At 46.5% G+C, this 25,728-nt stretch overlaps 1 protein-coding gene across 7 annotated transcripts in view; it reads left to right on the forward strand.

The window, feature by feature from the left end:
* TRAF3IP1 (TRAF3 interacting protein 1) overlaps window positions 1-25,728 on the forward strand; it is a 97,000-nt gene that overhangs the window by 27,144 nt on the left and 44,128 nt on the right. For 2 of the 7 annotated variants that reach the window (XM_053597559.1, XM_053597562.1), the window contains 7 exons: window positions 6,531-6,593; window positions 9,193-9,213; window positions 10,336-10,420; window positions 10,851-10,934; window positions 13,746-13,869; window positions 14,074-14,110; window positions 17,323-17,399. In XM_053597559.1, the coding sequence (XP_053453534.1) occupies window positions 6,531-6,593; window positions 9,193-9,213; window positions 10,336-10,420; window positions 10,851-10,934; window positions 13,746-13,869; window positions 14,074-14,110; window positions 17,323-17,399 (491 nt within the window). Of the gene's footprint in view, window positions 1-6,491; window positions 6,594-9,192; window positions 9,214-10,335; window positions 10,421-10,850; window positions 10,935-13,745; window positions 13,870-14,073; window positions 14,111-17,322; window positions 17,400-25,728 lie in introns of all 7 variants that reach the window. The other 5 variants (XM_053597565.1, XM_053597560.1, XM_053597561.1 and 2 more) reach the window with 3 other exon arrangements.

A 25,728-nucleotide genomic window follows, 5' to 3' on the forward strand; every position in this document is an offset into this window, starting at 1 on the left:
CAGAGAAATCAAATCATTTACGGATATACAAACATTGAGGAAATTCGCCACAAGACCAGCTCTACAGGAAATACTTCAACCTGTTCTACACACTGACCATCACAATGGATCAGCAGCAAAGTGAGAACTCAGAAATTAAAGGACAGAACCTAACCTTCACACTGATGCAAAAGATAAAACTAAGCAATGGACTCTCACCAAACAAGATGAACAGAATACTACCACACTTATTAATTATCTCAGTAACTATTAATGGCTTGAATTCCCCACTGAAGAGACATAGATTGGCTGACTGGATTAAAAAACACAAGCCATCCATCCATTTGCTGTCTGCAAGAAACACACCTGGCTTCAAAAGACAAATTAAAACTCTGAGTCAAGGGTTGGAAGACAATTTTTCAGGCAAATGGAATGCAGAAGAAAAGAGGAGTTGCGATCTTATTTTTAGATACATGTGGATTTAAAGCAACTAAAGTCAAAAACGACAAAGATGGTCACTTTATATTGGTCAAGGGAAAAATACAAGAAGAAGACATTTCAATTCTAAATATTTATGCACCCAATTTAAGTGCTCCCAGATTCTTCACACAGACCTTACTCAGTCTGAGCAATATGATATCCAATAATACCATAATAACAGGGGACTTTATTAACACTTAATAAACACTCCTCTTACACCACTGGACAGATCCTCTAAACAGAAATTAAACAAAGATATAAGAGATTTAAATGAGACCCTAGAACAACTGTGCTTGATAGACACATATAGAACACTACATCCCAAAGATAAAGAATATACATTCTTCTCATCACCTCATGGAACATTCTCCAAAATTGATCATATCCTGGGACACAAAACAAATATCAACAGAATCAAAAGAATTGAAATTTTACCTTGTATCTTCTCAGACCATAAGGCACTAAAGGTGGAAATAAACTCTAACAAAAACGTTCGACCCTACACAAAGGCATGGAAATTAAACAACCTTCTGTTGAATAACAGATGGGTGAAGGAAGAAATAAAACAGGAAATCATTAACTTCCTTGAGCATAACAACAATGAAGACACAAGCTACCAAAACCTGTGGGATACTGCAAAAGCAGTTTTGAGAGGAAAATTTATCTCTTTAGATGCCTACATTCGAAAAACAGAAAGAGAGCGCATCAACAAACTCACAAGCCATCTTATGGATTTGGAAAAAGAAGAACAATCTAAGCCTAAACCCAGTAGAAGAAAAGAAATATCCAAAATCACCCAGCTACTCGGGAGGCTGAGGCAAGAGAATCACGTAAGCCCAAGAGCTGGAGGTTGCTGTGAGCCGTGTGATGCCACGGCACTCTACCTAGGGCAGTAAAGTGAGACTCTGTCTCTACAAAAAAAAAAAGAAATATCCAAAATCAAATCAGAGATCAAGGAAATTGAAAACAAAAAAATCATTCAGAAAATTAATGAAACAAGGAGTTGGTTTTTTGAAAAAATTAATAAAATAGATAAACCATTGGCCAGACTAACGAGGAATAGAAAAGTAAAATCTCTAATAACCTCAATCAGAAATGATAAAGGGGAAATAACAACTGATCCCACATAGATACAAGAGATCATCTCTGAATACTACCAGAAGCTCTATGCCCAGAAATTTCACAATGTGAAGAAAATGGATAAATATTTGGAATCACACCCTCTCCCTAGACTCAGCCAGGAAGAAATAGAGCTCCTGAACAGACCAATTTCAAGCACTGAGATTAAAGAAACAGTAAAAAAGCTTCCAACCAAAAAATGCCCTGGTCCAGATGGCTTCACTCCAGAATTCTATCAAACCTTCAAGGAAGAGCTTATTCCTGTACTGCAGAAATTATTCCAAAAAATTGAGGAGGAAGGGATCTTCCCCAACACATTCTATGAAGCAAACATCACCCTGATACCAAAATCAGGAAAAGACCCAACCAAAAAGGAGAATTTCAGACCAATTTCACTCATGAATATAGATGCAAAAATTCTCAACAAACCAGCCAATAGATTACAGCTTATCATCAAAAAAGTCGTACATCATGATCAAGTAGGGATGCAAGGCTGGTTTAACATAGGCAAGTCCATAAACATTATCCACCGTATTAACAGAGGCAAAAGTAAAGATCATATGATCCTCTCAATAGATGCAGAAAAAGCATTCAATAAAATCCAGCATCCTTTTCTAATTAGAACACTGAAGAGTATAGGGAAACTATTTTATTTCTCAGATATTTGATTTTTTCCCCTATTTTTATGATCTTTGGAAGTCAGCTAGAATCAGTGGATGAGTATTTGGGAGTGTGGGGAAGTGAGTTAATTAGGCTTTCTTGCCTGAAGGCCACCAGGCTTGGGAGTCCTCTGAGTAGGAAGTCCTCTCACTGTTGTTTTGAGTAACCCTGATTCATTAATTTTAATACTTGTTTCATTAATTTTCTGAATGATTCTTTTGTTTTTAATTTCATTGATCTCTGATTTGATTTTGGATATTTCTTTTCTTCTACTGGGTTTAGGCTTAGATTGTTTTTCTTTTTCCAATTCCATAAGATGGCTTAATTAAGATGCTTAATTCCGAGCCAGTATTGTTCTGGATGCTGCATAAGTCCTCGAGGCTTTCTGCCTGAATGGACTTCTCAGGGGAGGACTTCCTACTGGAGAAAGCTGCTTGTGCCAGCTGGTGAAGGCAATGGATGTTCCCAGGCCTTCTCTCTGGCCACCACAAGCTGAATAAAGGGCATGTCACAGCAACTTTAGGCTCCTTGGTTTTTCTCTGGTCAATCTGAATCCTTTGTGAACCTCCTCAGCTTCAGCCACTAACACTACAGTTGCATCATGAACAGGCTTTGTCACAGGCCTATGCAGAGCCTTCTGTACCCTGGAGGGTAATGGAGGGGTGGCTGCCACCAGTATGTGGTGCTTGGTGGCTCACCTGTTGTCCCCCCAGGAGTGGCCCCATGTGGAGACAGTTGAAAGGGCCCCCAGGCCATGGGAGAGGCCTTTGAGAAGAAAAATGTGTGCACATCTGTGGGGGCTGGGGGCTGGCTGTTTCTTATGGCGAGGCAGCTTGTGTCTGGGAGCTCCTGGACCAGCTGGAGGCAGAGTGCAGCAGTGTAGGGTCTTGGAGGAGACAAAATGGCCCCTGGAGGGGTGGCAGCGTGACTCCTGGCGCAGGGCATTGGGGGAAATGAAAGGGTTCCTGGAGGAGGCGTGGCAATGTGACCCTGGATCAGTTGGACTCTCGTGTGGCAGTGGCAGTAGGCTCCTTGGAAGAGAGTGACCCCTGCCTAGGGCACAGCTGATGGTAACAGAAAAGGTAAAAAGGTAGCAACCAAGAGCCCCAGGAGGGCAGGCAGCTGCACCCCACAAATGACTGAATACCCCACCTTCTGTCCACATGCCCAGATGAAGCTGGTGGAACTGGGAAACAGTTTAGGCTGCTGGGATGATGTTTATGGGCTCTAGAGGTGGAGGGCGTTGTCCTGGGTGCCTCTGTCATGATGCACCTGTCCCGGGGACAGTGCTTGCAGAATGTCACAGCTCTGGCCATGGTGCCCACTCCTGCTGGACGGGGTCCTGGCCAGTCTGTGCCATGTGCACTAATGCTGTTGGGAACTGCACATGTGGAATGATGCCGTGTTTAAGTTGGAGGTCTGAGGGCCGATGACGAAGGCTTTACAGCTGGTATGGGGGACACCTCGCTGCAGAACGTGCCCTCTGCCCTGTCGGAGGTGGCAATATTGGCATTCTGGTTGGGCAACCAGTAAATGAAGTAACTAACAGCATACCTGACCTAGGGGAGGCAGGGCCCATACACAAGAGAAGGGACGTCGGGCTGCTAGTGAGACAACGTGATGTGGTGGGGAAGCCATGGACCCAGTGGTGGTCACACGCACCCAGGCATGGGTAGCCTGACTGAGAGAAAACTGATGGGAAACCCAACACTCTGTTGTTAGAATTGTGGCAACAGCTCAATCGAGAGCAGTGGTTCCAGCCCCTGAAATGACAGTGGCAGAATCAAGGAAGGCTAAGAGGCCCGGTGTGTGAGCCATTCGTCCACAAGATTTTCTGCTAGAAGAGGAAAGAGCAGAGGGAACACCAAACCAGGGCGGAAAGGCAGAAGGGTCTCCCAACCAGGGCAAGATCCGAACTCTTTAGGAGCAGGTGGAGAACGGCCCAGATACTCAGCTGGTGCGTCTGCCCGGAGTCAGGCCACCAGGCAGGTGGAGAGTGGGCAGAATGCAGAGTTGGCCAGGCTCTGGCAAGAACTCAGCAAGGCCAGCAAGGAGCTGGTGAAGTCTGAGGCTGCACGGTAGGAGGGGGAGCAGCAGAAGGTCTGGAAGCCAAGGCAGCCTTAGAGAAGCATGTCCTGCAGCTGCAGCTTGCTCCCAAGGAGAGTGGGAGGCCCTGTGGAAGCCTTGGATGTGGTCAGCCGGGATCCCTGCCGCACAAAGACTGTTGTGCCAGCCTCTGGGTGTAGGGCCCAGGGGTAGCAGCAGCAGCAGGTGGCTGAGCTGCGCAGCAAGTCACAGTCTTCCAAAGTGGAAGTTAGTAAACATGAGGGGCTGAGAGGTCTCCCCAGCAGCTCACAGCGGCAGGATGGGGAACTCCCAGCTCAGGGAGAGACTCCGATCCATCAAGGCCCTGCTGGAGGCAGGTGGGCCTCGAACACCCAGGCCAGCCAAGCAGGGGTTGACCAGCAGCAGACCCTCCTCGAGGAACTGGAGTCCCAGCTTGTCACGTCTGGAGAAAGAAGCCACCGAGCTCCAGAAGGCCATGGAGCAGAGGAAAGTGGAGAACAGTGACCTCCAAGAGCACTGGAAGGCTGTGGAGGTGCTGGCCGCTGCTGAGCCTGCAGGCAAGGAGAAACTGCCCCTGAGCCACAGAGGAGTCAGGGAAGCAGCTGTCTGACCAAGGCACAGACCAGAGAGACCCTGCTTACTCTTCTCCCACAGCTCTCAATGGCCTCCTGGCAGTGGAAAGTTTCACTGCCACAGCCCCTGTGATTGTCCATACCATGTGCCCTGTTTTGGGTTGGGTATGGGACTGGATCACTGAACTACGCAGTGGCCCAGCACAGATGCTGACCCTGGTGGAGCGGGGTGTGGGGGGAGGGCATATATACAGCAGAACAACCTCTCATGGGCTGAGTTATAGGAAGTATGGTCCCATGACTTGCAAGAATGCTGGGGCTCAGAGCACTCAGGCCACTGAAGGTGAACTAGAAGCTAGTCCTGTCAAGGCGCGTGCCCTGTTCCTGAGGTCATGTCCCACCCGATTGGGGCAGCCTGCAAGGTGGATGGCAGTGGCCTTCCACCCGCCAACAGGAGCTGTTTGGTGTGATGCGGGGACAGGACAAAGCAGCAGTGGGCTGAGTTCCGAGCAGTGTGGCTAGTGGCCACCAATGATTTGTACAGACTGGTGGGCTGTCTTTCAGAGTTGACCCTGTGGATAGCCATGTGGCACCTAAACCACTGGTGGTTATGCACAGGCCAGTGTGGGGCCAGGCCATGTGGCCAGAGCTGTGGGAGCTGGACAGCAGAAACGGGTGAGGGAGCATGCCTGGTGAGGTGATGCACCACTTGCCCATCCAGGCAGTGATGGAGCAGACTCCCTGGTGGCGAGAGACTGTCTGGGGGACATTGACAGTGGCTACTTTTCTGTCTCCCGCATGCTGGACAGAAATGTATGGCCCACAAGCCTTGCTGTGGTGTGGTGTGTGTTGTTGTGGTATATGGATACGTTGCTGCACACTGCTTGCACAGGTTCCCGGAGGCGAAAAACACGAAAGGGGTAAAGTGGGGAAGATGAAGGCCGTGAGGTACCAAATTGTTTAGTGTAAAGGTGCCCATGTTATCTTAAGTAGTGGTCATTAGTGCTGAATTTGGAGCCAAGGTGGTTCTGGCTTTCCGCCTGTGTGGGTGGACTTCTGGAGTGGAGGACTTCCTATGGGGAAGCTGCTAATGCTGCCTCACCTGCAACGTCACTGGCCTTGGCTCCTCAGCTTTTCTCTTGTCTGTCCAAATCCCACGTGAACCTCCTTGGCCTCACCCTTTGGCACTACTGGGAGTTTTCAATGTCTCAAACTGCACTGTGTCAGAAATATTTTTCTTTGCCTTTTGCTTTAAATAGCCCCTTAATTGCCTCTTAAGTCCTGGCCTGGCTGTAGTGGGCAGTGGGTGTAGACTGGCAGTGTGAGGGTGGTTCCAGAAACTGGTGGTGAGGAGGCCCCATGCTTCCTCCGGGGCTGAGACTCCCCACTCCTGCTCTCAGTCTGGGGCAGCCCCTTCCTCTCACCTAATCCCAGAGCCACTGTGGGGAGAGGACTTCCTAGACATGTTTTCTGAAAGTTGCCTTTGGCCAGTCCCTGGTAAATGTGCAGCGTAGGGAAAGAGAAAAGTGTAAGTGTGCGCTGTGAGTGACACCGTTGATCACCAGCCCTTCAGTGCACAGTCCTAATGACCAATTTTAAACTGTTTTATGTCAGGAACAAAAGAAGCTAACACTAACTCAGCTAGTATTTCAGATGATAATTCAACTAGCCTGTGGCGTGAGAATATTGAGCCAGACCCAGCAGTGAAGCAGAAAGGTAAGAATGATCCCTTTCACCCCTCTCCTCCGGAGGACCTTGAGCACCCCAGAGTGGCTCTGTGTCCTGCATCTTTCTTCTCAGAGGCATACAGCCCAGAGCCCAAGAGTTTCCCCTTAGGTCTGAATGTGGCAAGTGACTCAACTGCTACCTTCCTGCGGGGACTAAAATTGAGCAGAGGCTCGCTTGACCGCATGAGACTCCCCACTGTGTGCCCAGCGTGCTTCCTGAGCAAGATTAAAGTGGCATCATTCATGATGCTGAGGCTGTCATGAGTGATCCCTGAAACAAATGTCAGGGTCACTGCTTGTAGAGCTCACAAGCCAAGCAGCGCACCCCCTAGACCTCATGTTCAGGGAGGACTTTTGAACAGCCCCAAATGCTGTTGCTACTGTGGTTCTTTCTATATGGAGTGTTAAGTTGTACCTCTGAGATTGTGCTTTCAGCATGATTTTTCTCAGCACTCAAATTCTGGGGAAGTATGCATTCAGCACTTAGGGTGCTGGGCTCATTCTGGGCCTGCAGGCGGCATGTGCTTCAGGGAACCAGGGCTCATGTAGGCTGTGCAGCTGGGCTGGGATGCGGCATGGTCAGGCAAGGCAGGGAGTGCGCCGGCCAGAGTGCGTCCCACTATTTGCGCATAGCCGAGATGAGGCTGCAAAGATAAAATGAGACCGTTTGACAAGAGGTGCTGTGGGTGGTTGGGGGGACGGGATCTTGGGTGGCCTGGGAGTGGTGAGGGTGGCTAGGGAGAGCTTGCTGGGCAGAGGAACCGTATAAACCATGACCCTAGTTGGGACTTGTCCAAAAGACCAGCTGGCTTGGCAGAGTGGAAGTGTCCAGAACCTTTCTTGCTAGGCCTCCTATGGCCCATTAGGGAGTTTGGCCTTTATTGTGAGAGCAGAAGGAGTCTAATGATATTTTTGAGAGGAGTGGTGTGGTCACGTACGGATTTTGAAGAGAGCAGCCAGGCTAATTAAGGAGGCTTGAAGAACAGTCTAGAGAAGAGGGGAGCGTGGCTTGGGCTGTGGTGGGGCGAGGGACAGAGGGATTCTAGGGCTATTATATGTGCCCAGGGACCAGGCTGAGAGCTTAGGGGACAGGCCTGGACCAGAGAGAAAAGTTGGGTCAGGGAGGTGTGTGGATGATGGTAGAGCCTGATGGGGGTGAGGTCGCCTGGGCAGCAGCCCTGTGATTGCTGAAGGCGGAGCCTTGATACTGGGGAAGCAGGGGAGGATGGAGTCAGCCGCAGGGAGGGTCCCTTGGGGATCCCATGAAAATGTGCAGTTACTGTGCTCACTTATCCTCCGGGTTTTGGCCTCATGATTTAATGACCCTACCTCAGCAACCTTTCAGATCTGTCCCTGACACCCCAAGGAAGCCCCAGAGGCATGTGTTTTGAAGAAAAATCTGGGGTTTGAAGTTAAGGGCCTGGGTCAGGTCGCTCTCTAAGCACTGTCTAGGCTGTACCAACTCGAGAGGGTCTGCTGCTGCCTGCTCTTGGTCCCTGACAGCCTTGCCCCTGCCAGGATGGAGCCAGGTCCCCACCCTGCAGTTGCCCCAAAGCGGTGTCCTGGGTCTCTGACTGCTGCGTGTAGCCTCAGGCCACGGCCGGCCTGCTGCTGCTTCTCATGCGCCTACCAGTGGTGCTGTCTGGAACTGTTCTCTAGGCCCCTCCAAATTGCTCTCCCCTTCAGGCCCATCCTCTGCTGTGTCACTTTGTGGGGTGTGATCTCTGGAGGCAGCAGGCCCTGCCCCCAGAGCTGCCCACCTTAGAACAGCACTTACGCGGCGCTCTGGGGGCTCACAGAAACTCCCCTGTGCGTAGACAGCCGGAAGCTCTGAGGGTGCTTTTTACTGTGTGGATCCTCACAGCCTAGGCAGTAGGACCATCCTTGTCTGGGTGGGGCTGTGGCCAGCAACCTCGCCCCCTGTAGCGTCCTTGGCTTTTCTGCAGATGGTTTCACACATCAGGAAAGTGTGAAACAAAGATTATCCACTCATGGTTGAGTCCACCCAACTCTTACGGTGCCACTGCTTATTTACTTGTGACTGCTTAGGTCATGTTTGTCCTCAAAACACAGCACTTGAAGGATCCTGGGTGTAAGTGTAGAGGTGTTCCTGTGTTGAGCTGGGAGGTTTTCTTCTGCTTTGAGGAGCTGATAGAAGAACACTGATTACTTCTACAAGATGGGCTCGAGTGTGGTTTCACCTGAAGTCTGAAAACGGCCCAGACGTTTGGTGTGCCAGGCACAGACTGGCAGGTGCTCTCACATTCGGAAGGGTCTTTCCCTGGTTTCCTGGCCTCATCACTTTTTGTCTTGTGTTTAATTCATCTCTGATACACTTACCTCACGTCCCTGTTTCCTTTTTTATACAATAACATTTCATGATTCATGGTTTTATTTGTTCCTTGTTTTACAGTTTTTGAAAATAAAACAAAGTGCTAGTAGGAAATTGGAAAAAGGCTATGAGGAAGCGACATAGACACCCAAAATTATTTATGATTTTCTCTAATGCTGTTCTGATCATTTAGTGTACTGAAGGTTACTTAAACAAGAATTTATTTGTCTCATGTGCTTTTTTGAAACTTTTTTAGGTGACTCCACCAGTGATGCAGGTAAGGAATGGCTTTTAGTGAACATTTGGTATAAATCGTGTACGTGTATATAAATATAAGCATGTACTCTTACAAATTCCATGAGGGAAATGAATTTTGACTATCCCAGTTTAATTTGAGATTTAATTTGTTTTAAATTTCAAATGAATACATTCCAGTATTTTTTCCAGAGTATTAAATGACACTTCCAATATTCAAATTTTGATTTATTTTCACTTTTTTCTGAAGTGTCACTCACTTTCTTTTACTTTAAACAGGGGAGTAAATTTAATTGTTTCAACCTGGGCTTATTTACTGATTAAATTTTTTCTCAAAATGAAGAAAACCTTATTCAGATAATAAAAATAGTGTACATCCCTAAGGTAGAAAAAATTTTTTTTTTTTTGTAGAGACAGAGTCTCACCTTATGGCCCTCGGTAGAGTGCCGTGGCCTCACACAGCTCACAGCAACCTCCAACTCCTGGGCTTAAGCGATTCTCTTGCCTCAGCCTCCCGAGTAGCTGGGACTACAGGCGCCCGCCACAACGCCCGGCTATTTTTTTTTTGGTTGCAGTTTGGCCGGGGCTGGGTTTGAACCCGCCACCCTCGGTATATGAGGCCGGTGCCCTACCGACTGAGCCACAGGCGCTGCCCCAAGGTAGAAAAAATTTTAAATGCAAAAAATACGAAGACAGTAAAAAAAGCCCTGGTAGTTCCACTGGTCACAACGTGAGTGTTCTTTACTACGTATGTCTGTGTGCCTTTTGACAGGTTACTATACTGGGTGACTGATGATGTGTTAAAGTGATACTGTTTTGCACAAAAGGGCCTAGCATGTGCCCATCCCATAGTTAGCAGTTGCTTGTCACTGTCATCAGTGGGATGGGTCAGCATCTTGACATGTGCACTTTGTTTCCTTTAAGTTACATGCTGAGTTGATTGACCTGTCTTTTGATTTTCTGAAGTAGTTGAACCAGTTTGTATTTCCTCAAGTCAAGATATCAAAATGATATCTTCTATTCATCAAAATGATAGATGAAAAATAGCTCATCTGTATTTGCAGTTATTTGATTATTGTCTTTTCAAATGCTTGTTTGTGTTTCCTCTTTGTGAATTGCTGATCAGATTGTCGTCCTCATTTAGAAGGAGAAGTTGGACCTCCTGGTCGCGAGAAGCCTGAGGTGTCAGAGGATTCAGAAATCCCCAGTGAGCTTTCGTCCAGCGTGAGGTCCGTGTGCGTCTGACCAGGACGCTGCTGGGACACTTCTCTGTTCACTTAGGGCTCGAGCTTGTGTGTGAGGAGTGACTTGTACGAAGAAAGTACAAGCTATTTATATGACTTTTCCCTACCCAAGTTCTATAACTCTATGTAGACTATTTTAGAGATTTAGGGAAATCTGTAATTATGGCTCAATTATGTCATGTTTTGATTAATGATAGTTACACTATTTTTTGGCACCTCGAAGTTGCTGAACATATGAGCATCAGAGATGCAGGTTGATGGATGTTCCTTCTGTTCTGCAGAGTAGTTTGCACATGTCCTGCTAACACTGTCATGGCCTGGGAATTAGTGTTAACTTTAACCTGGGTTTTCTTTCCCCACTTTGAAATGTGTAAGTGTTCCATGTCTCGTTTGTTCTTCCAATATTTGGGTTTAGAAGAATACCCCGGCCTGGGAGTGCCAGACCAGCTCCTCCTCGGGTCAAACGACAAGAAAGCATGGAAGCATTGCCAGTGGATAGGTAAGGCTGGCTCTGGCCACAGTGTGCTCTGGAGTGTGTGGGGCCAGTGGGACAAGGGAGCACTAGTGCCTCTGCTGGGAGATGAGGTCGGGGATGCAACTTACAGTGCTGGGAGAATTTGCTGTTGAGGACACAGGTGAGGGTAGGGCCTCCCTCCAAACCATAGACCAATAAACATATAGGATGAACGAAAGAGACATTTATATATGTATAAAACTAAATCTTAAAATATATGGGACCATGTTGGGCTATTTTTATCTAATCTCTAGATAGAAGCCTTTCTAAGCATAAAAACAATGAAAAACAGGTTTGAATGCTTAATTGCCCCCAAATTAATGAAAGGTTGTTAAGTTACAAGTAATATAAAGATAAGCAGGCTCAGCGAGTTTCAGAGAAGAGGTGGGAACGGAAGAGCCAGAGTAGACCGTAGGGATTTTGTTGCAAAGAGAAACAAAGGGATGAGACACTAGCCAATGGGAAAGGTGGTGTCTGTAGAAGTTATTACTTTTTGTTTTTAAGGTAGAAGAAACCACACCTTTTTTCTGATGCTAGGAATGACTTATGGAGAGGGGGTGATTGATGTAAGACGTGGATGGTGGAGTGGAGTGCTGTGTGTGTGTGGGGGGGTTGGGGGCTGCTCAGAGTTGAGTACGGTTCAGGTTCCTACAGTGCTTCCCTTGTGAGCTGACCGTGGGTCTGGGGAGGAGCAGGAGGTCAGGAGAGAAGACGCGTGGAGCTGGTCTGCACCAGAGTGGGCCAGTGAATACCTGGGGTGGAGGTTTTCATCTACTGGTGACACCCCCCTACCCTGGGAATAGAGGGCCATGTCTGGAAACATTTTTTTAGTGTGAAAACATGGGGGGCAGGGGGGAAAAGAAGGTTTTGACATCTAGTTGGATTGGGTCCAGGGTTTCCAGTGCAGTGCACGGAACACCACCCCACCAAGGATGAGGGGACCCCATAGCCACAGAGCCAGGGTGCAGGACCTGGCTGAGGGAAGTAGAGCTTGACTGTGGGGCAGCATGAGGCACATGTAGGCCTAAAGAGGGGACATCGCAGTGCCTATAGCCTTTGTCCTGCCACTATGGTAAGCCATACATGTGCAGGCACGGCTGGTGCAAAGTTGGGTTCAACAGGGCCGTGGTTGTGCCAAGCAGGTGTCCTCAGAGGAGGAGAGTTGGAATGTGCAGAAGAGCCATGGACATGACCGATAGTGGGATTTATGCGGTTAGGGGACATGAAAAGCTCATGGATTAAGAGGCTGGAGGTACTGCTGAGGTCAAAGGATCACTGGAGTCAGGTCCTAGGGTCATGGGCTGGAAATACGGGGCTGGTGGTCAGAGTCGGGGTGTGTGCTTGGATTTGAGTTCAGGAGTTTGCAGTTAGGGACCCCAGGAGTGGGTGGCAGGTGGTGGAGGTGGAGTTGCTGCTGGAGAGCTCAAGGACCTGAGGCCTGGGTTTGGGAAGGACCACTTGGTACTGGAAGCCATGACTTAAGGTAGGAGCAGCCTTGGTGAGATCAATGGCAGGGCTTGTCAGCTCGTGGCAGCAGGACAGGGTCAAGGGCAGGAGCGTGGCAATGTGACAGCGTTGGCAGTTTGCAGGGAGACTGATGTAGAAGCCACCGTCGGTCCGCACAAGGGAATGCTGGGCCTGTGACTGGAGGCCAGTGGGGGTGGGGGTGGAGGTGGGGCCAGCGGCAGCTGAAGGCTGCAGGAACAGCCACCTGGTTCAACAGCAGGTTGAAGGTGGAGCGTATGGTGGGGAGCTGTCAGAGTGTTGAAGAGCTGAGGGGACTGGAGTCTAGAGCTTCCTGTGGTACTGATGAAGCTGGGAGTAGGGATGAGGTGAGGTCAGTCCTGGTGAGCTGGACAGATGGCTGAGGATGAGCAGGGAGGGGACCTTACTTCAAGAGTTTGTTCCGAGTGTATGGATTCCCTCTGAACCTGTTGTACTGGAGTAAGGGAAAGGTTTGGTGTGTATGGATGTGCGTGCATATGTGCTGTAGTGTGATTGGTGGGGGGCAGAGGTCAATTGAGTTGAAGCACGATTGTGTAAGTTGTGTAGGGGAGGGACAAGGGCAGGAGTAGCTGACAGGAAGTCCTTAAGAGTGTTGGATCTGGGGCTGTGGCTGAGGCCCAGTGTGGTAGAAATTGAGTCCTAGGGAACTGATGGCAGTCTGGGTCGGGAGGCCGTAGATGGGACAGTCCCAGCAGGGGCCTCTGGAGGGCACAAGGGAGCCCTGAGATGAGGGCAGTCGCCAGGGAGGACAGCTTGGGGCTGAGGAGCCAGCCTGTCAGATGTCGACTCGCCCAGTGTGATGGCAGATCCTGGGTGCAGTGGGAGCATATGTGGGGTGCCAGGCAGGGCTCAGGCAGCAGCTGAGACTAGGAGTCAAATGAGGGGGCCTCCAGCTGGCTGTGTGTACCCCTGCTCTGAGGTTTGTGACTTGGGAGAGAAGGCCCCTCCAGGTGGAGGGTGGCAGGCAAAGGGCTGACCTCACAGAGAACTGGCCCGAGGCCTCTGTTAACCAGGGCACAGCAGGGTGGGGTGGGGGCTGCGGTTGGAGCAAGAGATCCAGGTGGCACAGAGAGGTTGGGTGCAGGCCAGGCTCACGGGACTCAGGGCAAGGGCTTTGCCCAGGTGGTTTCCTCACAGGCCCTCTCCGTGCAGCTTATGTTTGGCGATGCTGTTCTGGAGGTGGATAGTGGGAACGTCCCTCTTGTGCTCCACAGTTCCAGATGCACAGGGCTGATGAAAACTTCCTACTGATGGAACGTTTCTAACGTAATCTAATTTCTTTTTATTTAGGACAGGAAGTGGTAAAACCGTCTCAAACGTGATTATCGAGTCACAGAATTCTGACAACGAAGAGGATGATCAGTTTGTGGTGGAAGCTGACCCCCAGCTCTCCGAAATGTCAGAAATTGAAATGGTTAGTAACTGAGGCAGGATGTTTAATTATATTTTACTTACACTGGAAGGAAGACTCTAGCTTTTGGGTTTATGTAGACAAAAATTCCCTCTAATTTTTCAGTTTGTTTCCTACCTTTAATTTTGTGGTTCCTTTTTTGAGATGTATGAAAGCCTGATTTGGGGGCATTAACAAGCTAATGTTCCTTTTCTCCCCCCTGCGCAGGCACCTGCGGTGGAATTAGAGGAGGAGGAGAAGCACGGTGAGTGCCGGGCGTGAGTGTGCTCATGTGTGCGCAGCTCCCCAGCGCGAGCGGCCGTCGTGGGCAGCGTCCCAGGTCACAGGAGCAGCAGGCACCACACAGCACCCTGCAGGCAGGGGTTCCTCCTGCTCGTCCTCAGGACTGGGAGGGCACCTGGGACGCTGGAAATTCGCTGTTAGCTGTCATGCACATGACTTTTCCTAACCATATGATCACACAGCAGACGTAGGTGACCTTAGATAAGATCCTTCCCTGTCCACTTGCACTCTGTGGTTCTATCTGTTCTTTCCCAGGCCTAGGGTTTTCTGTTCTCTCCAACACTGGCCAAGTTAAGAGCCTGATGCGCTCTCCGTGCCCCCCACGCAGCTCTTCTTGCCCTACTGAGCCTGCCCTGTGTGACCCCTAACCCCAGACTACTTTCAAATCCCTGTGGATGACGTTTGATCTGGAAATATGTTGTATATGTACATGTGTGTCTCTAAAACATGAGGATTCCTTTTAAAAAAAAAAAATCCTACAATTCCATTGTTGTACAGAGAAGAACTTCATTTCTTAATATCATAAAGTGCCTGGTTTTTCCAGTTGTCTTGTATATTTTTTCTAGTTTGAGTCAGGATCCACGTGAGGTCCCGGTGTAGCAATTTATTGATCTCTGAAGTGTCCTGTAATCTGTCACCCTGTCCTCTTGTGATATGTAGGGGAAGAAGCTGGCTGTGTTGTCTTTCAGAGTCTCGCAGCACCCTGTGGAGTGCTGCAAACTATTTTAGGAGGCTTGATCAGATTCAGGAGTTTTCTTAGCAAGAATACCTTATAGGTGGTGTTGGCTGTTTATAATGTCTGGTTGACAGGGTTTGTGATGTTAGACTGGGTTAGTTTTTTCACTGAGGGTTGCAAGATGGATTTTTTTTCTTTTTTTTTGAGACAGAGTCTCACTTTGTTGCCCTTGATAGAGTGCCAGGGCGTCACAGCTCACAGCAACCTCAAACTCTTGGCTCAAGCGATCCTCTTGCCTCAGCCTCCTCAGTAGCTGGGATTACAGGCACCTGCCACTATGCCTTGCTGTATTTTTAGAGACAGGGGTCTCACTCTTGCTCAGGCTGGTCTCGAACCCATGAGCTCAGGCAGTCCACCCATCTCGGCCTCCCAAGTGCTGGGATCACAGGCGTGGCCACTGTGCCCAGCCTTGTGGAATGGATTTCTAACATGGATGATTCATTTCATTGCATCTCAGTTTGTTTGTTTTTTTTTCTGGTTTAAAGTTCCCAGTATTTAGGTAGTGGGAACCTGTTCTAGTCCCCTTCTGGGAGCTGTTTGACACATCCCAGTAGACTTTGTAGCCTCCTCATTTTCTGAAAGGACAAGATGGTTTAGGCTTGTTTTACATGTCCTGACCCAGGTCTGCGCATTTCTCCAAGAAGCTTGGCTTCTGTGGCTTCTGGGTTAGTCCTTGTGTCTAGGTAAGTGCACTGCACACTTTGTAAACGGGAGACTATATCCTGAGTTCACACTAATATTTCCAGTTTGGAGTCAGGATTGCAGGGCTTTGCCTGTGTTCTTAGATCTTTCGCACGCATCTCTAGCTCATGCCAAAATCCATCTGTCAGCGACACCGGCTGTCTGTGTGCTTTACCCTGCCACATGCACACGCCGCGGGTTTAGAGCGCCACCACTAGGCCTCAACAATGGGGTCGCCGAAAGTATTTCAGAATTTTGTTTTGGTAGGTCTGTTTGTCTTTTTATTGTTCGAGTATATGTATACTCAATTATTCATGCCAAAGTCATGAAATCTCTATTAAATTTGGTTGCAAATTCAATATTAAGTTTATGCCAATTTGCTTTAAATTTTTAGGCATTAAGGTTTTAAATTTTTTTATGTAAGATACACGATTTTAAGGTCAAATGTACAAAACAAGGTATAAGCAGATGTGAAGCTTTGATTCTTGTTGCCACCCTCTGCTCTCCCTCCCCCGTAGGGAACAGTGAACAGTGTGTGTGTGCTTGTGTGTGTACGTGTGTGCGCGTACTTCCCAGTGCCCACACTTGTCTTCGTCTCACTTGCTTTCTCCAGCCTGACGGTGCGCTCTGCATTCACACCACAGCAGTGTAGAGGAGTCCTCACTCTCCACAGCTGCGTGGTCCTCCACTACGTGGATGTGCTGTAATTCATTCAGTCAGTCTCCTACTGATGCATGGTTGGGTAAAACAATATTTAAAGACCTTTTCATATATTTACCCATATGAAAAAAATCGAATACTTGTGTCCTTATGTAAAAAGTACTTGATATGAATTGCTTCTAAATACCATTTGTAGTAGTTACTTATATTTTTGGATGATAAGTAATCTACATGCCTCTTTAATGTTTGAAAATAGAAAAGAAAATATTTTATTTTTTGAAGAGATGGGGTCTTTTGTAAAGCTAGTTATGTTATCCAGGCTGGTCTTGAACTACAGGCCTCAGCCAATCCTCTTACCTTAGCTTCCCAAAGTGCTGGGATTACAGGCATGAGCCACCAGGCCCAGCCAGAAAATAAATTTTAATTCTAAAGTTTTTTATTTTTCAAGAAGCTGATTTCCTTGAAACACTTAGAAATTTTGTGATTTTCACCACCAGCTATTGTATTGCTGTATTGCGACTGTCTACTAACAAATAAAGATTAAGCTTCTTCAATATAGAAAGAGCATCTTACAAGGGTACATGTGAAACTTAGTGAATGCAGAATATGATTGTCTTAACACAATAAGAAAATGCCAGGAATGCTATGTTAACCAGTGTGATGAAAATGTGTCGAACTGTTTATAAAACCAGTGTATGGTGCCCCATGATCGCATTACTGTACACAGCTATGATCTAATACTAGTAAAAAAAAAAAAAAAGAAAGAAAAAAGAGAGGGTGAGAGCTTAGCATCTTTTCTACCTTCCTGTTCATTTAGGAATAGTTTCGTGGGGTAGAATATAAAGTTTTAAAAAAAATGTATTCAGATTAATATGAGGGACAAACAATTAGGTTACGTTGTTTTGCATTTGTTAAAGTCCAAGTTGTAGCTGCGCCTTCACCCTTCACCCGGGAGGGGAGGTGTGCTGCGCACCCAGCAGGTGAGAGCCCTTCCTCTCGTCCCTCCCCTGACTTGAGTGTGATTGTAGTTTTCTCTCATGTGGGATGTGTAGTTCATCTAAGTAGACTTTTAACATAAAACCGCTGATTTTCAACAGGTGGACTTGTGAAAAAAATTTTGGAGACTAAGAAAGATTATGAGAAAATGCAGCAATCATCCAGACCGGGAGAGAAGGTAAGGGAATGATTGCTATAGACGTAGGTATTTTGGTAATCTGTTTCACACATTCACTTTAAAAAGTTAGAAGCACCTTTTAAATATTGTGACTATCAGTAACATCTGCTTACGTGTTTGAGTGCCATTCCTACTCAGCCCTTCAGAGGATAGAGAGTGTGGGCCTTTCTCTGTGGAGCCGGCTTCTCTGCACCTGCATCCAGCCCTGCCCTGTGGGGCAGCAGCTTGCGTGGGGAGCACAGGAGCCGAGACCTGAAGATTTGTCTGCTCAAACTCTATGGCGCTCCCTTTCTGGCCTCCCCTGTCCCTTCCTCCAGTCCTGTTTGCAAAGTGGGGAGGCTGGCCACTTGGCCCAGCTGATGGCAAAATTAGCTGGAGAAATTTTCAAGTCTGGGTTTTAAATATGTTATACCCGAATCCTAGTGGTCCTCCCTGCAGACACATAATACGGTTTTGTTGGGACCTCTGGCCTCCCACCAGCCCCTGCCCTTTCCTTGCGTACACAGCCATTGGGTGAGTACCTGCAGGCTAGGTGGTGTGCCTCAAATGCCACGGCTAGATTTCTTACAGTCTAAGTATTAAAGATACACATATTTTACAAGTTCCTTGAATAGTCAGCTTAATTAGTCGACAATTCCAAAAAGTTAATATATGGGAGTATGTACACACACGAACACACACATTTTCCCCCAGTTGAATGAAGGTTGTTTTAGATAATTCTGCTTAAAATGCCCTATTCTCATGAAGATATGGCCTGAAATAGCCAAGAACCGTACAGTTGAGACTAACATCAGAGGGAGCCCTTCCAGCACGAGTAACCGCAGACTGCGGGTGCCCGAGGCTTTTCCTACAGTACCACTGTTCGCTCCTCTGAAAGGGGAAGTGCTTTTCAGTGCTCTTGATACAGAAGTTTGACTGTCATAGTCCTTCTAAGTGCGTGTGGCACTTAGACATAAACTTACAGAAGTTTGACAGTCATAGTCCTTCTAAGTGTGTGTGGCGTTGTGCTGGTGTCCCTGGCGATGTTTCTGAGTCCCGGTTGAAAACCTTGAGCGTGTCCCTACAGGCTGTTAGTGTAGGTAACCTTGGAAGCATTGATTGGTGTAAATTTCATAGCTATGTTTTTTAGGTGAAGCATACTAGGACTGTGTCTCATAGTTCCCTTTAAAGAATAAATTTCAAACTGGGATATCTTTTGACTTCAGAAGATAAAAAGAAAAAAATGTTCTCATTTGAACCTTTACTGCTTTGAAAAAGTATAGTTAGTATGTCAAAGTCAGGGGTGACGTGTAGTATCGTTGGGCGGGGAAAACTCACCAAGTGTCTTTATGGCTGGCTTTAGGATACCGATAAACATTAGATTTAAATTTAACTTGATCTTCCTACAATAATTTAATTAGATTTTATCTTAAGTAAATAAAAATGCACTGGAAAAGTCAAAGTATTTTTTCGTTGCTGCCCTAATCCCATTCCCTGAGGATGGCCACTAAGACAAGTTCCGAGCGTGTCCCTGTGTGTGCTGCTGCTTTGGGTTTTGTGACAGGTAGCTGTGTCATGCAGTCTGCTTGCTCCAGACTCTCCCTGTTTTGATACTTGCAGGTCTAGTTTACTCACTTCCATTGAAAACTTGTAGTCCATTATTTAATTTCTTTACCAATGGACATTTAGTTTTTTTCAGCCATGTGCTACTCTAAACAATGTTTCCCCGGGCTCCTTTCCTTATCTCCTGGCATGCAGGAGCCAGTGTCTCTTGAAGCAACAATCAGCAAACTTTCTGTAAAGGGCCAGATAGTAAATATTTTAGGCCTTTTGCGCCGTATGGTCTCTTACAACTAATGAACTCTGCTGAATCAGCATGAAAGCAGCCGCAGCATCTGGAGGTGTCCCACCTGTGGGCTGCATGCAGATCATCTGAGAACTGTTTTGCTTATCTGTGGTGTCAGATATTGCAAGAAGTATGCATGGGCTTTTTCTTTCTTTTTTTTTGGCAGTTTTTGGCCGGGGCTGGGTTTGAACCTTGCACCTGCGGTATATGGGACCCGTGCCCTACTCCTTTGAGCTACAGGCACAGCCCAGCATGGGCCTTTTCTTTTGCTTATCAGTGTTTGTGTATTTACTGTGCGACCCAAGACAACTATTATTATTCCAACACATGGCAGAAAAGAAAATAGTTGGAGACCTCTAGGTTGGAGACATTGTAAATGAATGTGCACATCTGTAGTCAATAAAACTTTATTACATAAACAGTGTCTGGCCTGTAGGCTGTAGATTGCCAGCCCTGGCTTTAGAAGCTGTGCCCATGTGGAAGGGTGTACACAGGTCTTTAGTTTCAGCAGATACTGCACTTTTATCCCTCAACGTGGCTATTCCAGTTAGTCTTCCAGTGGAACAGACATTTGCACGTCCACACATTCGTACCAGCCACAGTCAAGATGCTGAACATACCCGTCACCCTCAAAAGTGCCTGTGCCCTTGGTAATTCCATCCTCCCTCCTCTCTGCATGCTCCCCCACGTGCCGTCTCCTGGCCACCACTCATTTGTTTTTGACACTGTGCTTTAGTTTGCATTTCTTAGAATTGTATATGAATGGACTTGTACAGTGTGTACTCTCTTTGGGGGAGTATCGGGCTGCTTTTATGCAGCATAATCACTTTGTGATTAATCCATGCTGCAGCCTGTATCAAAAGTTTAATTCCTTTTTATTGCTGAGTAATATTCTATTGTATGGGTACACTAACATGTTTATCTGTTTATTGGTTAATGAGCACTTAGGTTGTTTTTAGCTTGAACTATTACAATGAAGCTGTTGTGAACATGCATATAAAGTCTTCGTTATGGACAAACGCAGATCATCTGAGGACTGTTTTGCTTATCTGTGGTGTCAGATTTGCAGATATTGGTGTATTTTCTGTTGTGTAAACACAGCAGTCTCCCCTCCTTGCCCAACATTCCCAGTGGACACCTAAAACCAAGGCTAGTAACTATATATATACTGTGTTTTTTCCTGTATATACACACCTATGATAAAGTTTAATTTATAAATTAGGCACAGTAGGACATTAATAATAATTAATAAAATACAACAGTTTTGATAATTGGTCAGCATCCTTACTCTTGAGCTTTGGGGCCATAATTAAGGTAAGGGCGAATGCAGCCCTGGGATACTGCTGCCGTCCATCTGATAACTGAGAGGGCTGCTGAGTGACTGACAGGCAGGATGTGGGCGAGGCTTGGGTACCCTGGACGAAGGGATGATTCATGTCTGGGAGGGACAGCCCAAGATTTGTTTGTTTGTTTGTTTTGAGATAGAATCTCATTTTGTCGCCCTCGGTAGAGTGCTGTGGCATCACAGCTCACAGCAACCTCCAGCTCTTGGGCTCAAGTGATTGTCTTGCCTCAGCCTCCCATGTAGCTGGGACTACAGGTGCCCGCCACAGTGCTCAGCTATTTTTAGAGACAAGGTCTTACTCTGGCTCAGGGTGGTCTCGAACCCATAGGCTCAGGCAGTCCACCCACCTAAGTGCTAGGATTATAAGTGTGAACCCCCACGTCCAGCCTCTGAATTGTTTATCTCTGAAACTTTCCTTTTTGATATTTTCAGAGTGTAAGTAACTGAGGTGAAGCTACAGATAAGGGAATCACTGTACCTTAGAGTGGGGTTGTTGAATAATATGGTCAGTGTCTAACTTTTTATGAAACTGATCATCTATATTCCAAAGTGTGTGTATATTCCCATTTTTATATTGCTCCCAGCAGTGCATAAGCATTCTGGTTCCTCCACACCCTCATCAACATTAAGTATTGTCACATCTCATTCCTGACACCACTTGTCAGGGCCCAGGACTGGCCAGGCCCGGCTTAACTAGGTTCCGGACGTGGACTGCTAAGTTACCTTGCTCAGGTCTGTTAGGTGCCTGAGGGCTATCTACTTTAGCTGGACAGAGAGAGTGTGTCTTAGAGAGAGTAAAGCAGTCTCCTTAGAAAGATAGATCTTAGTCTTTAGTAGAGCTTGGCAATCTTCAGCAGAGAGACGCCGTGCTGGCATTCTGCAGGCAGGAGAGGAGACAGAGTCAGAGTCAGCGGGTCCGTGATAGAATGCGCATGCTTCCGACTGCCTGCTCCTCTAGCCTAATACAAGGCTGATCTCGTGCCTCTCAACACCACAGGTGTAGAGACTGCCAATTCACCAGGGCTCTCATCTCGCAAGCTCTCATGCTTGTTAGGAGAGCTAAATCCCTCTCCATGCCCTTTCCACCAAGGTGTTCCATTATTGAGCTATGTAGGTATTTCTTAGAACTCTCACTCCTCCTAGCCATAGGCTATACGGGCTGCTACATATCAACTTTTTAATGTTTCGTAGTCTGGTTTCCATTTCCTTAATGGTTAATGATGTTGAAATCTTTTCATGAGCTCATTTGTCATCCTTGTATCTTTTTTTGTAAAGTATCCAAGTTTTTGCCCATTTTAAAAATAAGGTGGTCTTATTTCTTACTGAGTTCTAAGAATTCTCTATATATCCCAGATGTAAGTCCTATATCAGATTTGATTCACAAATATTTTCTTCTAGTCTATAGCTTGACTTTTTTCTTTTTTTCATTTCTTTTTTTTTTTTTTTTTTGTGGTTTTTTGGCCGGGGCTGGGTTTGAACCCGCCACCTCCGGCATATGGGACCGGCGCCCTACTCCTTGAGCCACAGGCACTGCCCATATACCTTGACTTTTTTCTTAACAGTGTCAAAGAGAAGTTTTAAATTTTAATTGATCAATTTAATGGGTTATGGGTTGCACTTTTAGTGTTATATCTAAGAAATCTTTGCTGAACTGTTAGTCACAAAGGTTTTCTCATGTTTTCTTCTAGAAGTTTTTAGTTTTAGGTTTTACATTTTCAGTTAATTTTTGGGTAGCGTGTAGGATATGGTTTGAAGCTTATTTTTGCACATGGTATTCAGATGTTTGCAGCATCGTGTGCTGAGGTGCCGTTCCTGCCAGTTTGATGGTTGAGACTGTGCCTCCTTGTTGACCTGAGAACTTGCATTTGTTTCCGGCTTCCTTTGCTAAATAAGTGCCTTGTGTTTACTGCCTCTGTCCTAACAATTCCATATGACGTCGGAATTGAGTCTCAACCCTCTACACAAAACTCTTGCCTTTCAGGTAGACTTTAGGGAAGTCTGGATGTCATCCTGCATATGCTGGCTGTCATCTGGATCATAGGGAGCTGAGGAGGTGACCGACACATTAACATTTGTACAACAAGATGGATTGAGTCACACAAAGTGGGTGGAGAAAATGCTAAAAATGGCCTCAAATGAATTTTAATTCTAAGTTTATGAACAAGCTTTGCATTTTCAGAGCCCTTGAGCTTTTGGAATTAACCCTTGTTTTTGTTTGTGCTGTGTGTTCATTTTTTGCCAGTTTTCTTTTAGTTGCTTGTCTTTGGTGTTACTGTGTTTTGTGTCTCTAATACACAGTCTCCTGCCAAATACTTGTCGACAGGCTGCATGTAGGATGGTGACCTCATACGATTTATAATGGAGCCAAGAAATTCCTGTGGCCTCGTGGCATTGTAGCCATCATGAGGTCGTAGCACAATGTGTTACTCACGGGTTTGTGGTGGTGATGGTGTGGGCAGACCTGTCTTGCCAGTTGTATAAAAATGTAGCATGTACAGTTATGAACACTACATAATACTTGACAAGTGACTGTTACCCTTTTGTGTATTTACCATACTTTTTATTATTTTAGAGTATACTCTTACTTACATTAAAATAGTAATTAAAATACCCTCAGGCAGGTCTTTTTTTTTTTTTTTGACGGAGTCCCCAGCTGTCACTCTGGGTAGAGTGCTGGGGCGTCATAGTTCACAGCAACCCCCACCTCTTGGGCTCAAGCAATCCTCCTGCCTCAGTTTTTCTATTTTTAGTAGAGACAAGGTCTCACTTTTGCTCAGGCTGGTCTTGAACTCGTGAGCTCAAGCTGTCCCCCTGCCTATAGAATAAGGATGTGGGGAAAGAAGTATTTTTTTGTGCAATATGTTTGTGTATAGAGCTGAGTGTTACTACAGGAGTCAAAAAGGTAAAATTAAGTTTATGAAGTAAAGTTATAATAAGCTAAGGTCAGTTTATTAATAAAGAGTTTTTAGAATGAATTTAGTGCAGCCTAACGTACAGTTTAAGTCCACAGCAGTGCACGGCTGTCCCAGGCCTTCGCGTTCATTCCCCGTCTCTCACTGACTCACCCCGAGCAGCTTCCAGTCCTGCAAGCTCCAGCCGTGGTACAGATGCACCATTTTTATCTTTTACGCCTTATTTTCACTGTACCTTTTCTATGTTTAGAGATTATTAATTACACTAACACTTACCATTATGTTTCCCTTGCTCACTGTTCAGCCAGTAATGCACTGTGCAGGAGTGTGGCCCCGGAGCAGCAGGCTGTACCTGCAGCCCAGGTGTGCAGTGCGCTGCGCCCTCTCATGGTGCAGGTGCTCAAGATCACCTAGTGATGCACTTCTCAGAATGTATTCCTGCTGTTGTGAGGCCTGCGTGCAGGTGTGATGTGCATGTTGTACACATAATGTGTATATACACAGGGTGCCAGAAAAAGCATGCACGTTTTAAGGAAGGAAAAAACGATTAGAATTGTAATACTCAGTGTATGCCAATGACAAAAATGAATCAAGTCATGTTGAGAACCTCTTTTAATTAGAGAAGTCAAAGGTGACTTGAATATTACAAATTTAATATCAGTTTTTTCCTTGCTTAAGATAAGGCTGGGCATGGTGGCTCCTACCTGTAATCCCAGCACTCTAGGAGGTCAAGACAGGTGGATTGCCTGAACTCAGGAGTTTGAGACCAGCCTAAGTAGCAGTAAGACGATGTCTCTACTAAAAATAGAAATATTAGCTTGGTGTCATGGCAGTCACCTGTAATAGCCCTAGCTACTTGGGAGGCTGAGGCAAGAGGATCACTAGAACCAGGATTTTGAGGTTGCTGTGAGTTATGCCACAGCACTCTAACCAGGGCAACAGGGTGTGACTCTGTCTGAAAAAAAAAAAAAAAAAGTTCTGTGCACATGTCTTTGGCTCCCTGTGTACTATGGTTGTATAATACACGCGAGGAGCCTAATCCCTTATGTCTCAGGTTGTAAGTCTTCCCAGTCTTTCCTAAGGGTCTGACTATATCTTTTTATTTAAAAACTTTTCTATTTTGATATAAAAATTAAACGGCTTTTTTCTTTATATGTTGTTTTTAATCTTATTTGAAATCTGTTCTCTCCTGGTTATGTAGGTAGTTTTTTTGTTTTTGTTTTTTTTGAGACAGTCTCAAGCTGTCCCTGTGGGTAGAGTGCTGTGGTGTCATAGCTCACGGCAACTGCCAACTCTTGGGCTCAAGCGATCCTCTTGCCTCAGTTTTTCTTTCTTTTTTTTTTGTAGAGACAGTCTCACTTTATGGCCCTTGGTAGAGTGCCATGGCCTCACACAGCTCACAGCAACCTCCAACTCCTGGGCTTCAGTGATTCTCTTGCCTCAGCCTCCCAAGTAGCTGGGACTACAGGCGCCTGCCACAACGCCCGGCTATTTTTTGGTTGCAGTTTGGCCGGGGCCGGGTTTGAACCCATCACCCTCGGTATATGGGGCCAGCGCCCTACTGACTAAGCCACAGGCGCCGCCCTTGCCTCAGTTTTTCTATTGTGCTAAGGTTGGTCTGGAACTCATGCACTCAAGCAATCCACCCACCTCGGCTTCCCAGAGTGCTAGGATTACAGGCGTGAGCCACTGTGCCTGGCCATGAAGGTAGTCTTAATAGTTTTATTTTAATAATGTCTTTTTCACATTTAGGTCTCTAATCAGTCTGGAATTTATACTTAATGTTATGTGGTAGATATTTGACCCTTCCTTCCCCCTGCCTTCGTAACACCACCCTTAGTAAGCCCACATGTCCTTTGTGGGTATATTTCTGGGTTCTCCGTTGTATTGGGAGGGGCTGTATTGTCACGTCCAGGAGAAACTTTGAGTGTCCCCTCCACTCGTCCCTACTCTCCAGGTTCTCCTGGCTGTTACGTTACATCTCCATGGTTCCACGAAAATTTAGAATCAGTTTGTGTAGTCCCATGAGAAACCCTGTTGTGATTTTGAATGGACTTGTATTAATCTTCCCTTTCTCTTGACCTTTGCCCCTAATTCTCGCTCCATTGCCTTGCCTATCTTTGTAGCAGAATGCCTCAGAAGGATGAGTGTCTTGCTGTCTGCAGTTTGCCCATCAGGGCCCTTGTCACAGTCACTGACCAGGTTACACGCAGTGTTCAGTCCGGGTCCTCATCTTACTGGGATGAA

This window comes from Nycticebus coucang, chromosome 7 (assembly GCF_027406575.1).
Source record: "Nycticebus coucang isolate mNycCou1 chromosome 7, mNycCou1.pri, whole genome shotgun sequence".
NCBI lineage: Eukaryota > Metazoa > Chordata > Mammalia > Primates > Lorisidae > Nycticebus > Nycticebus coucang.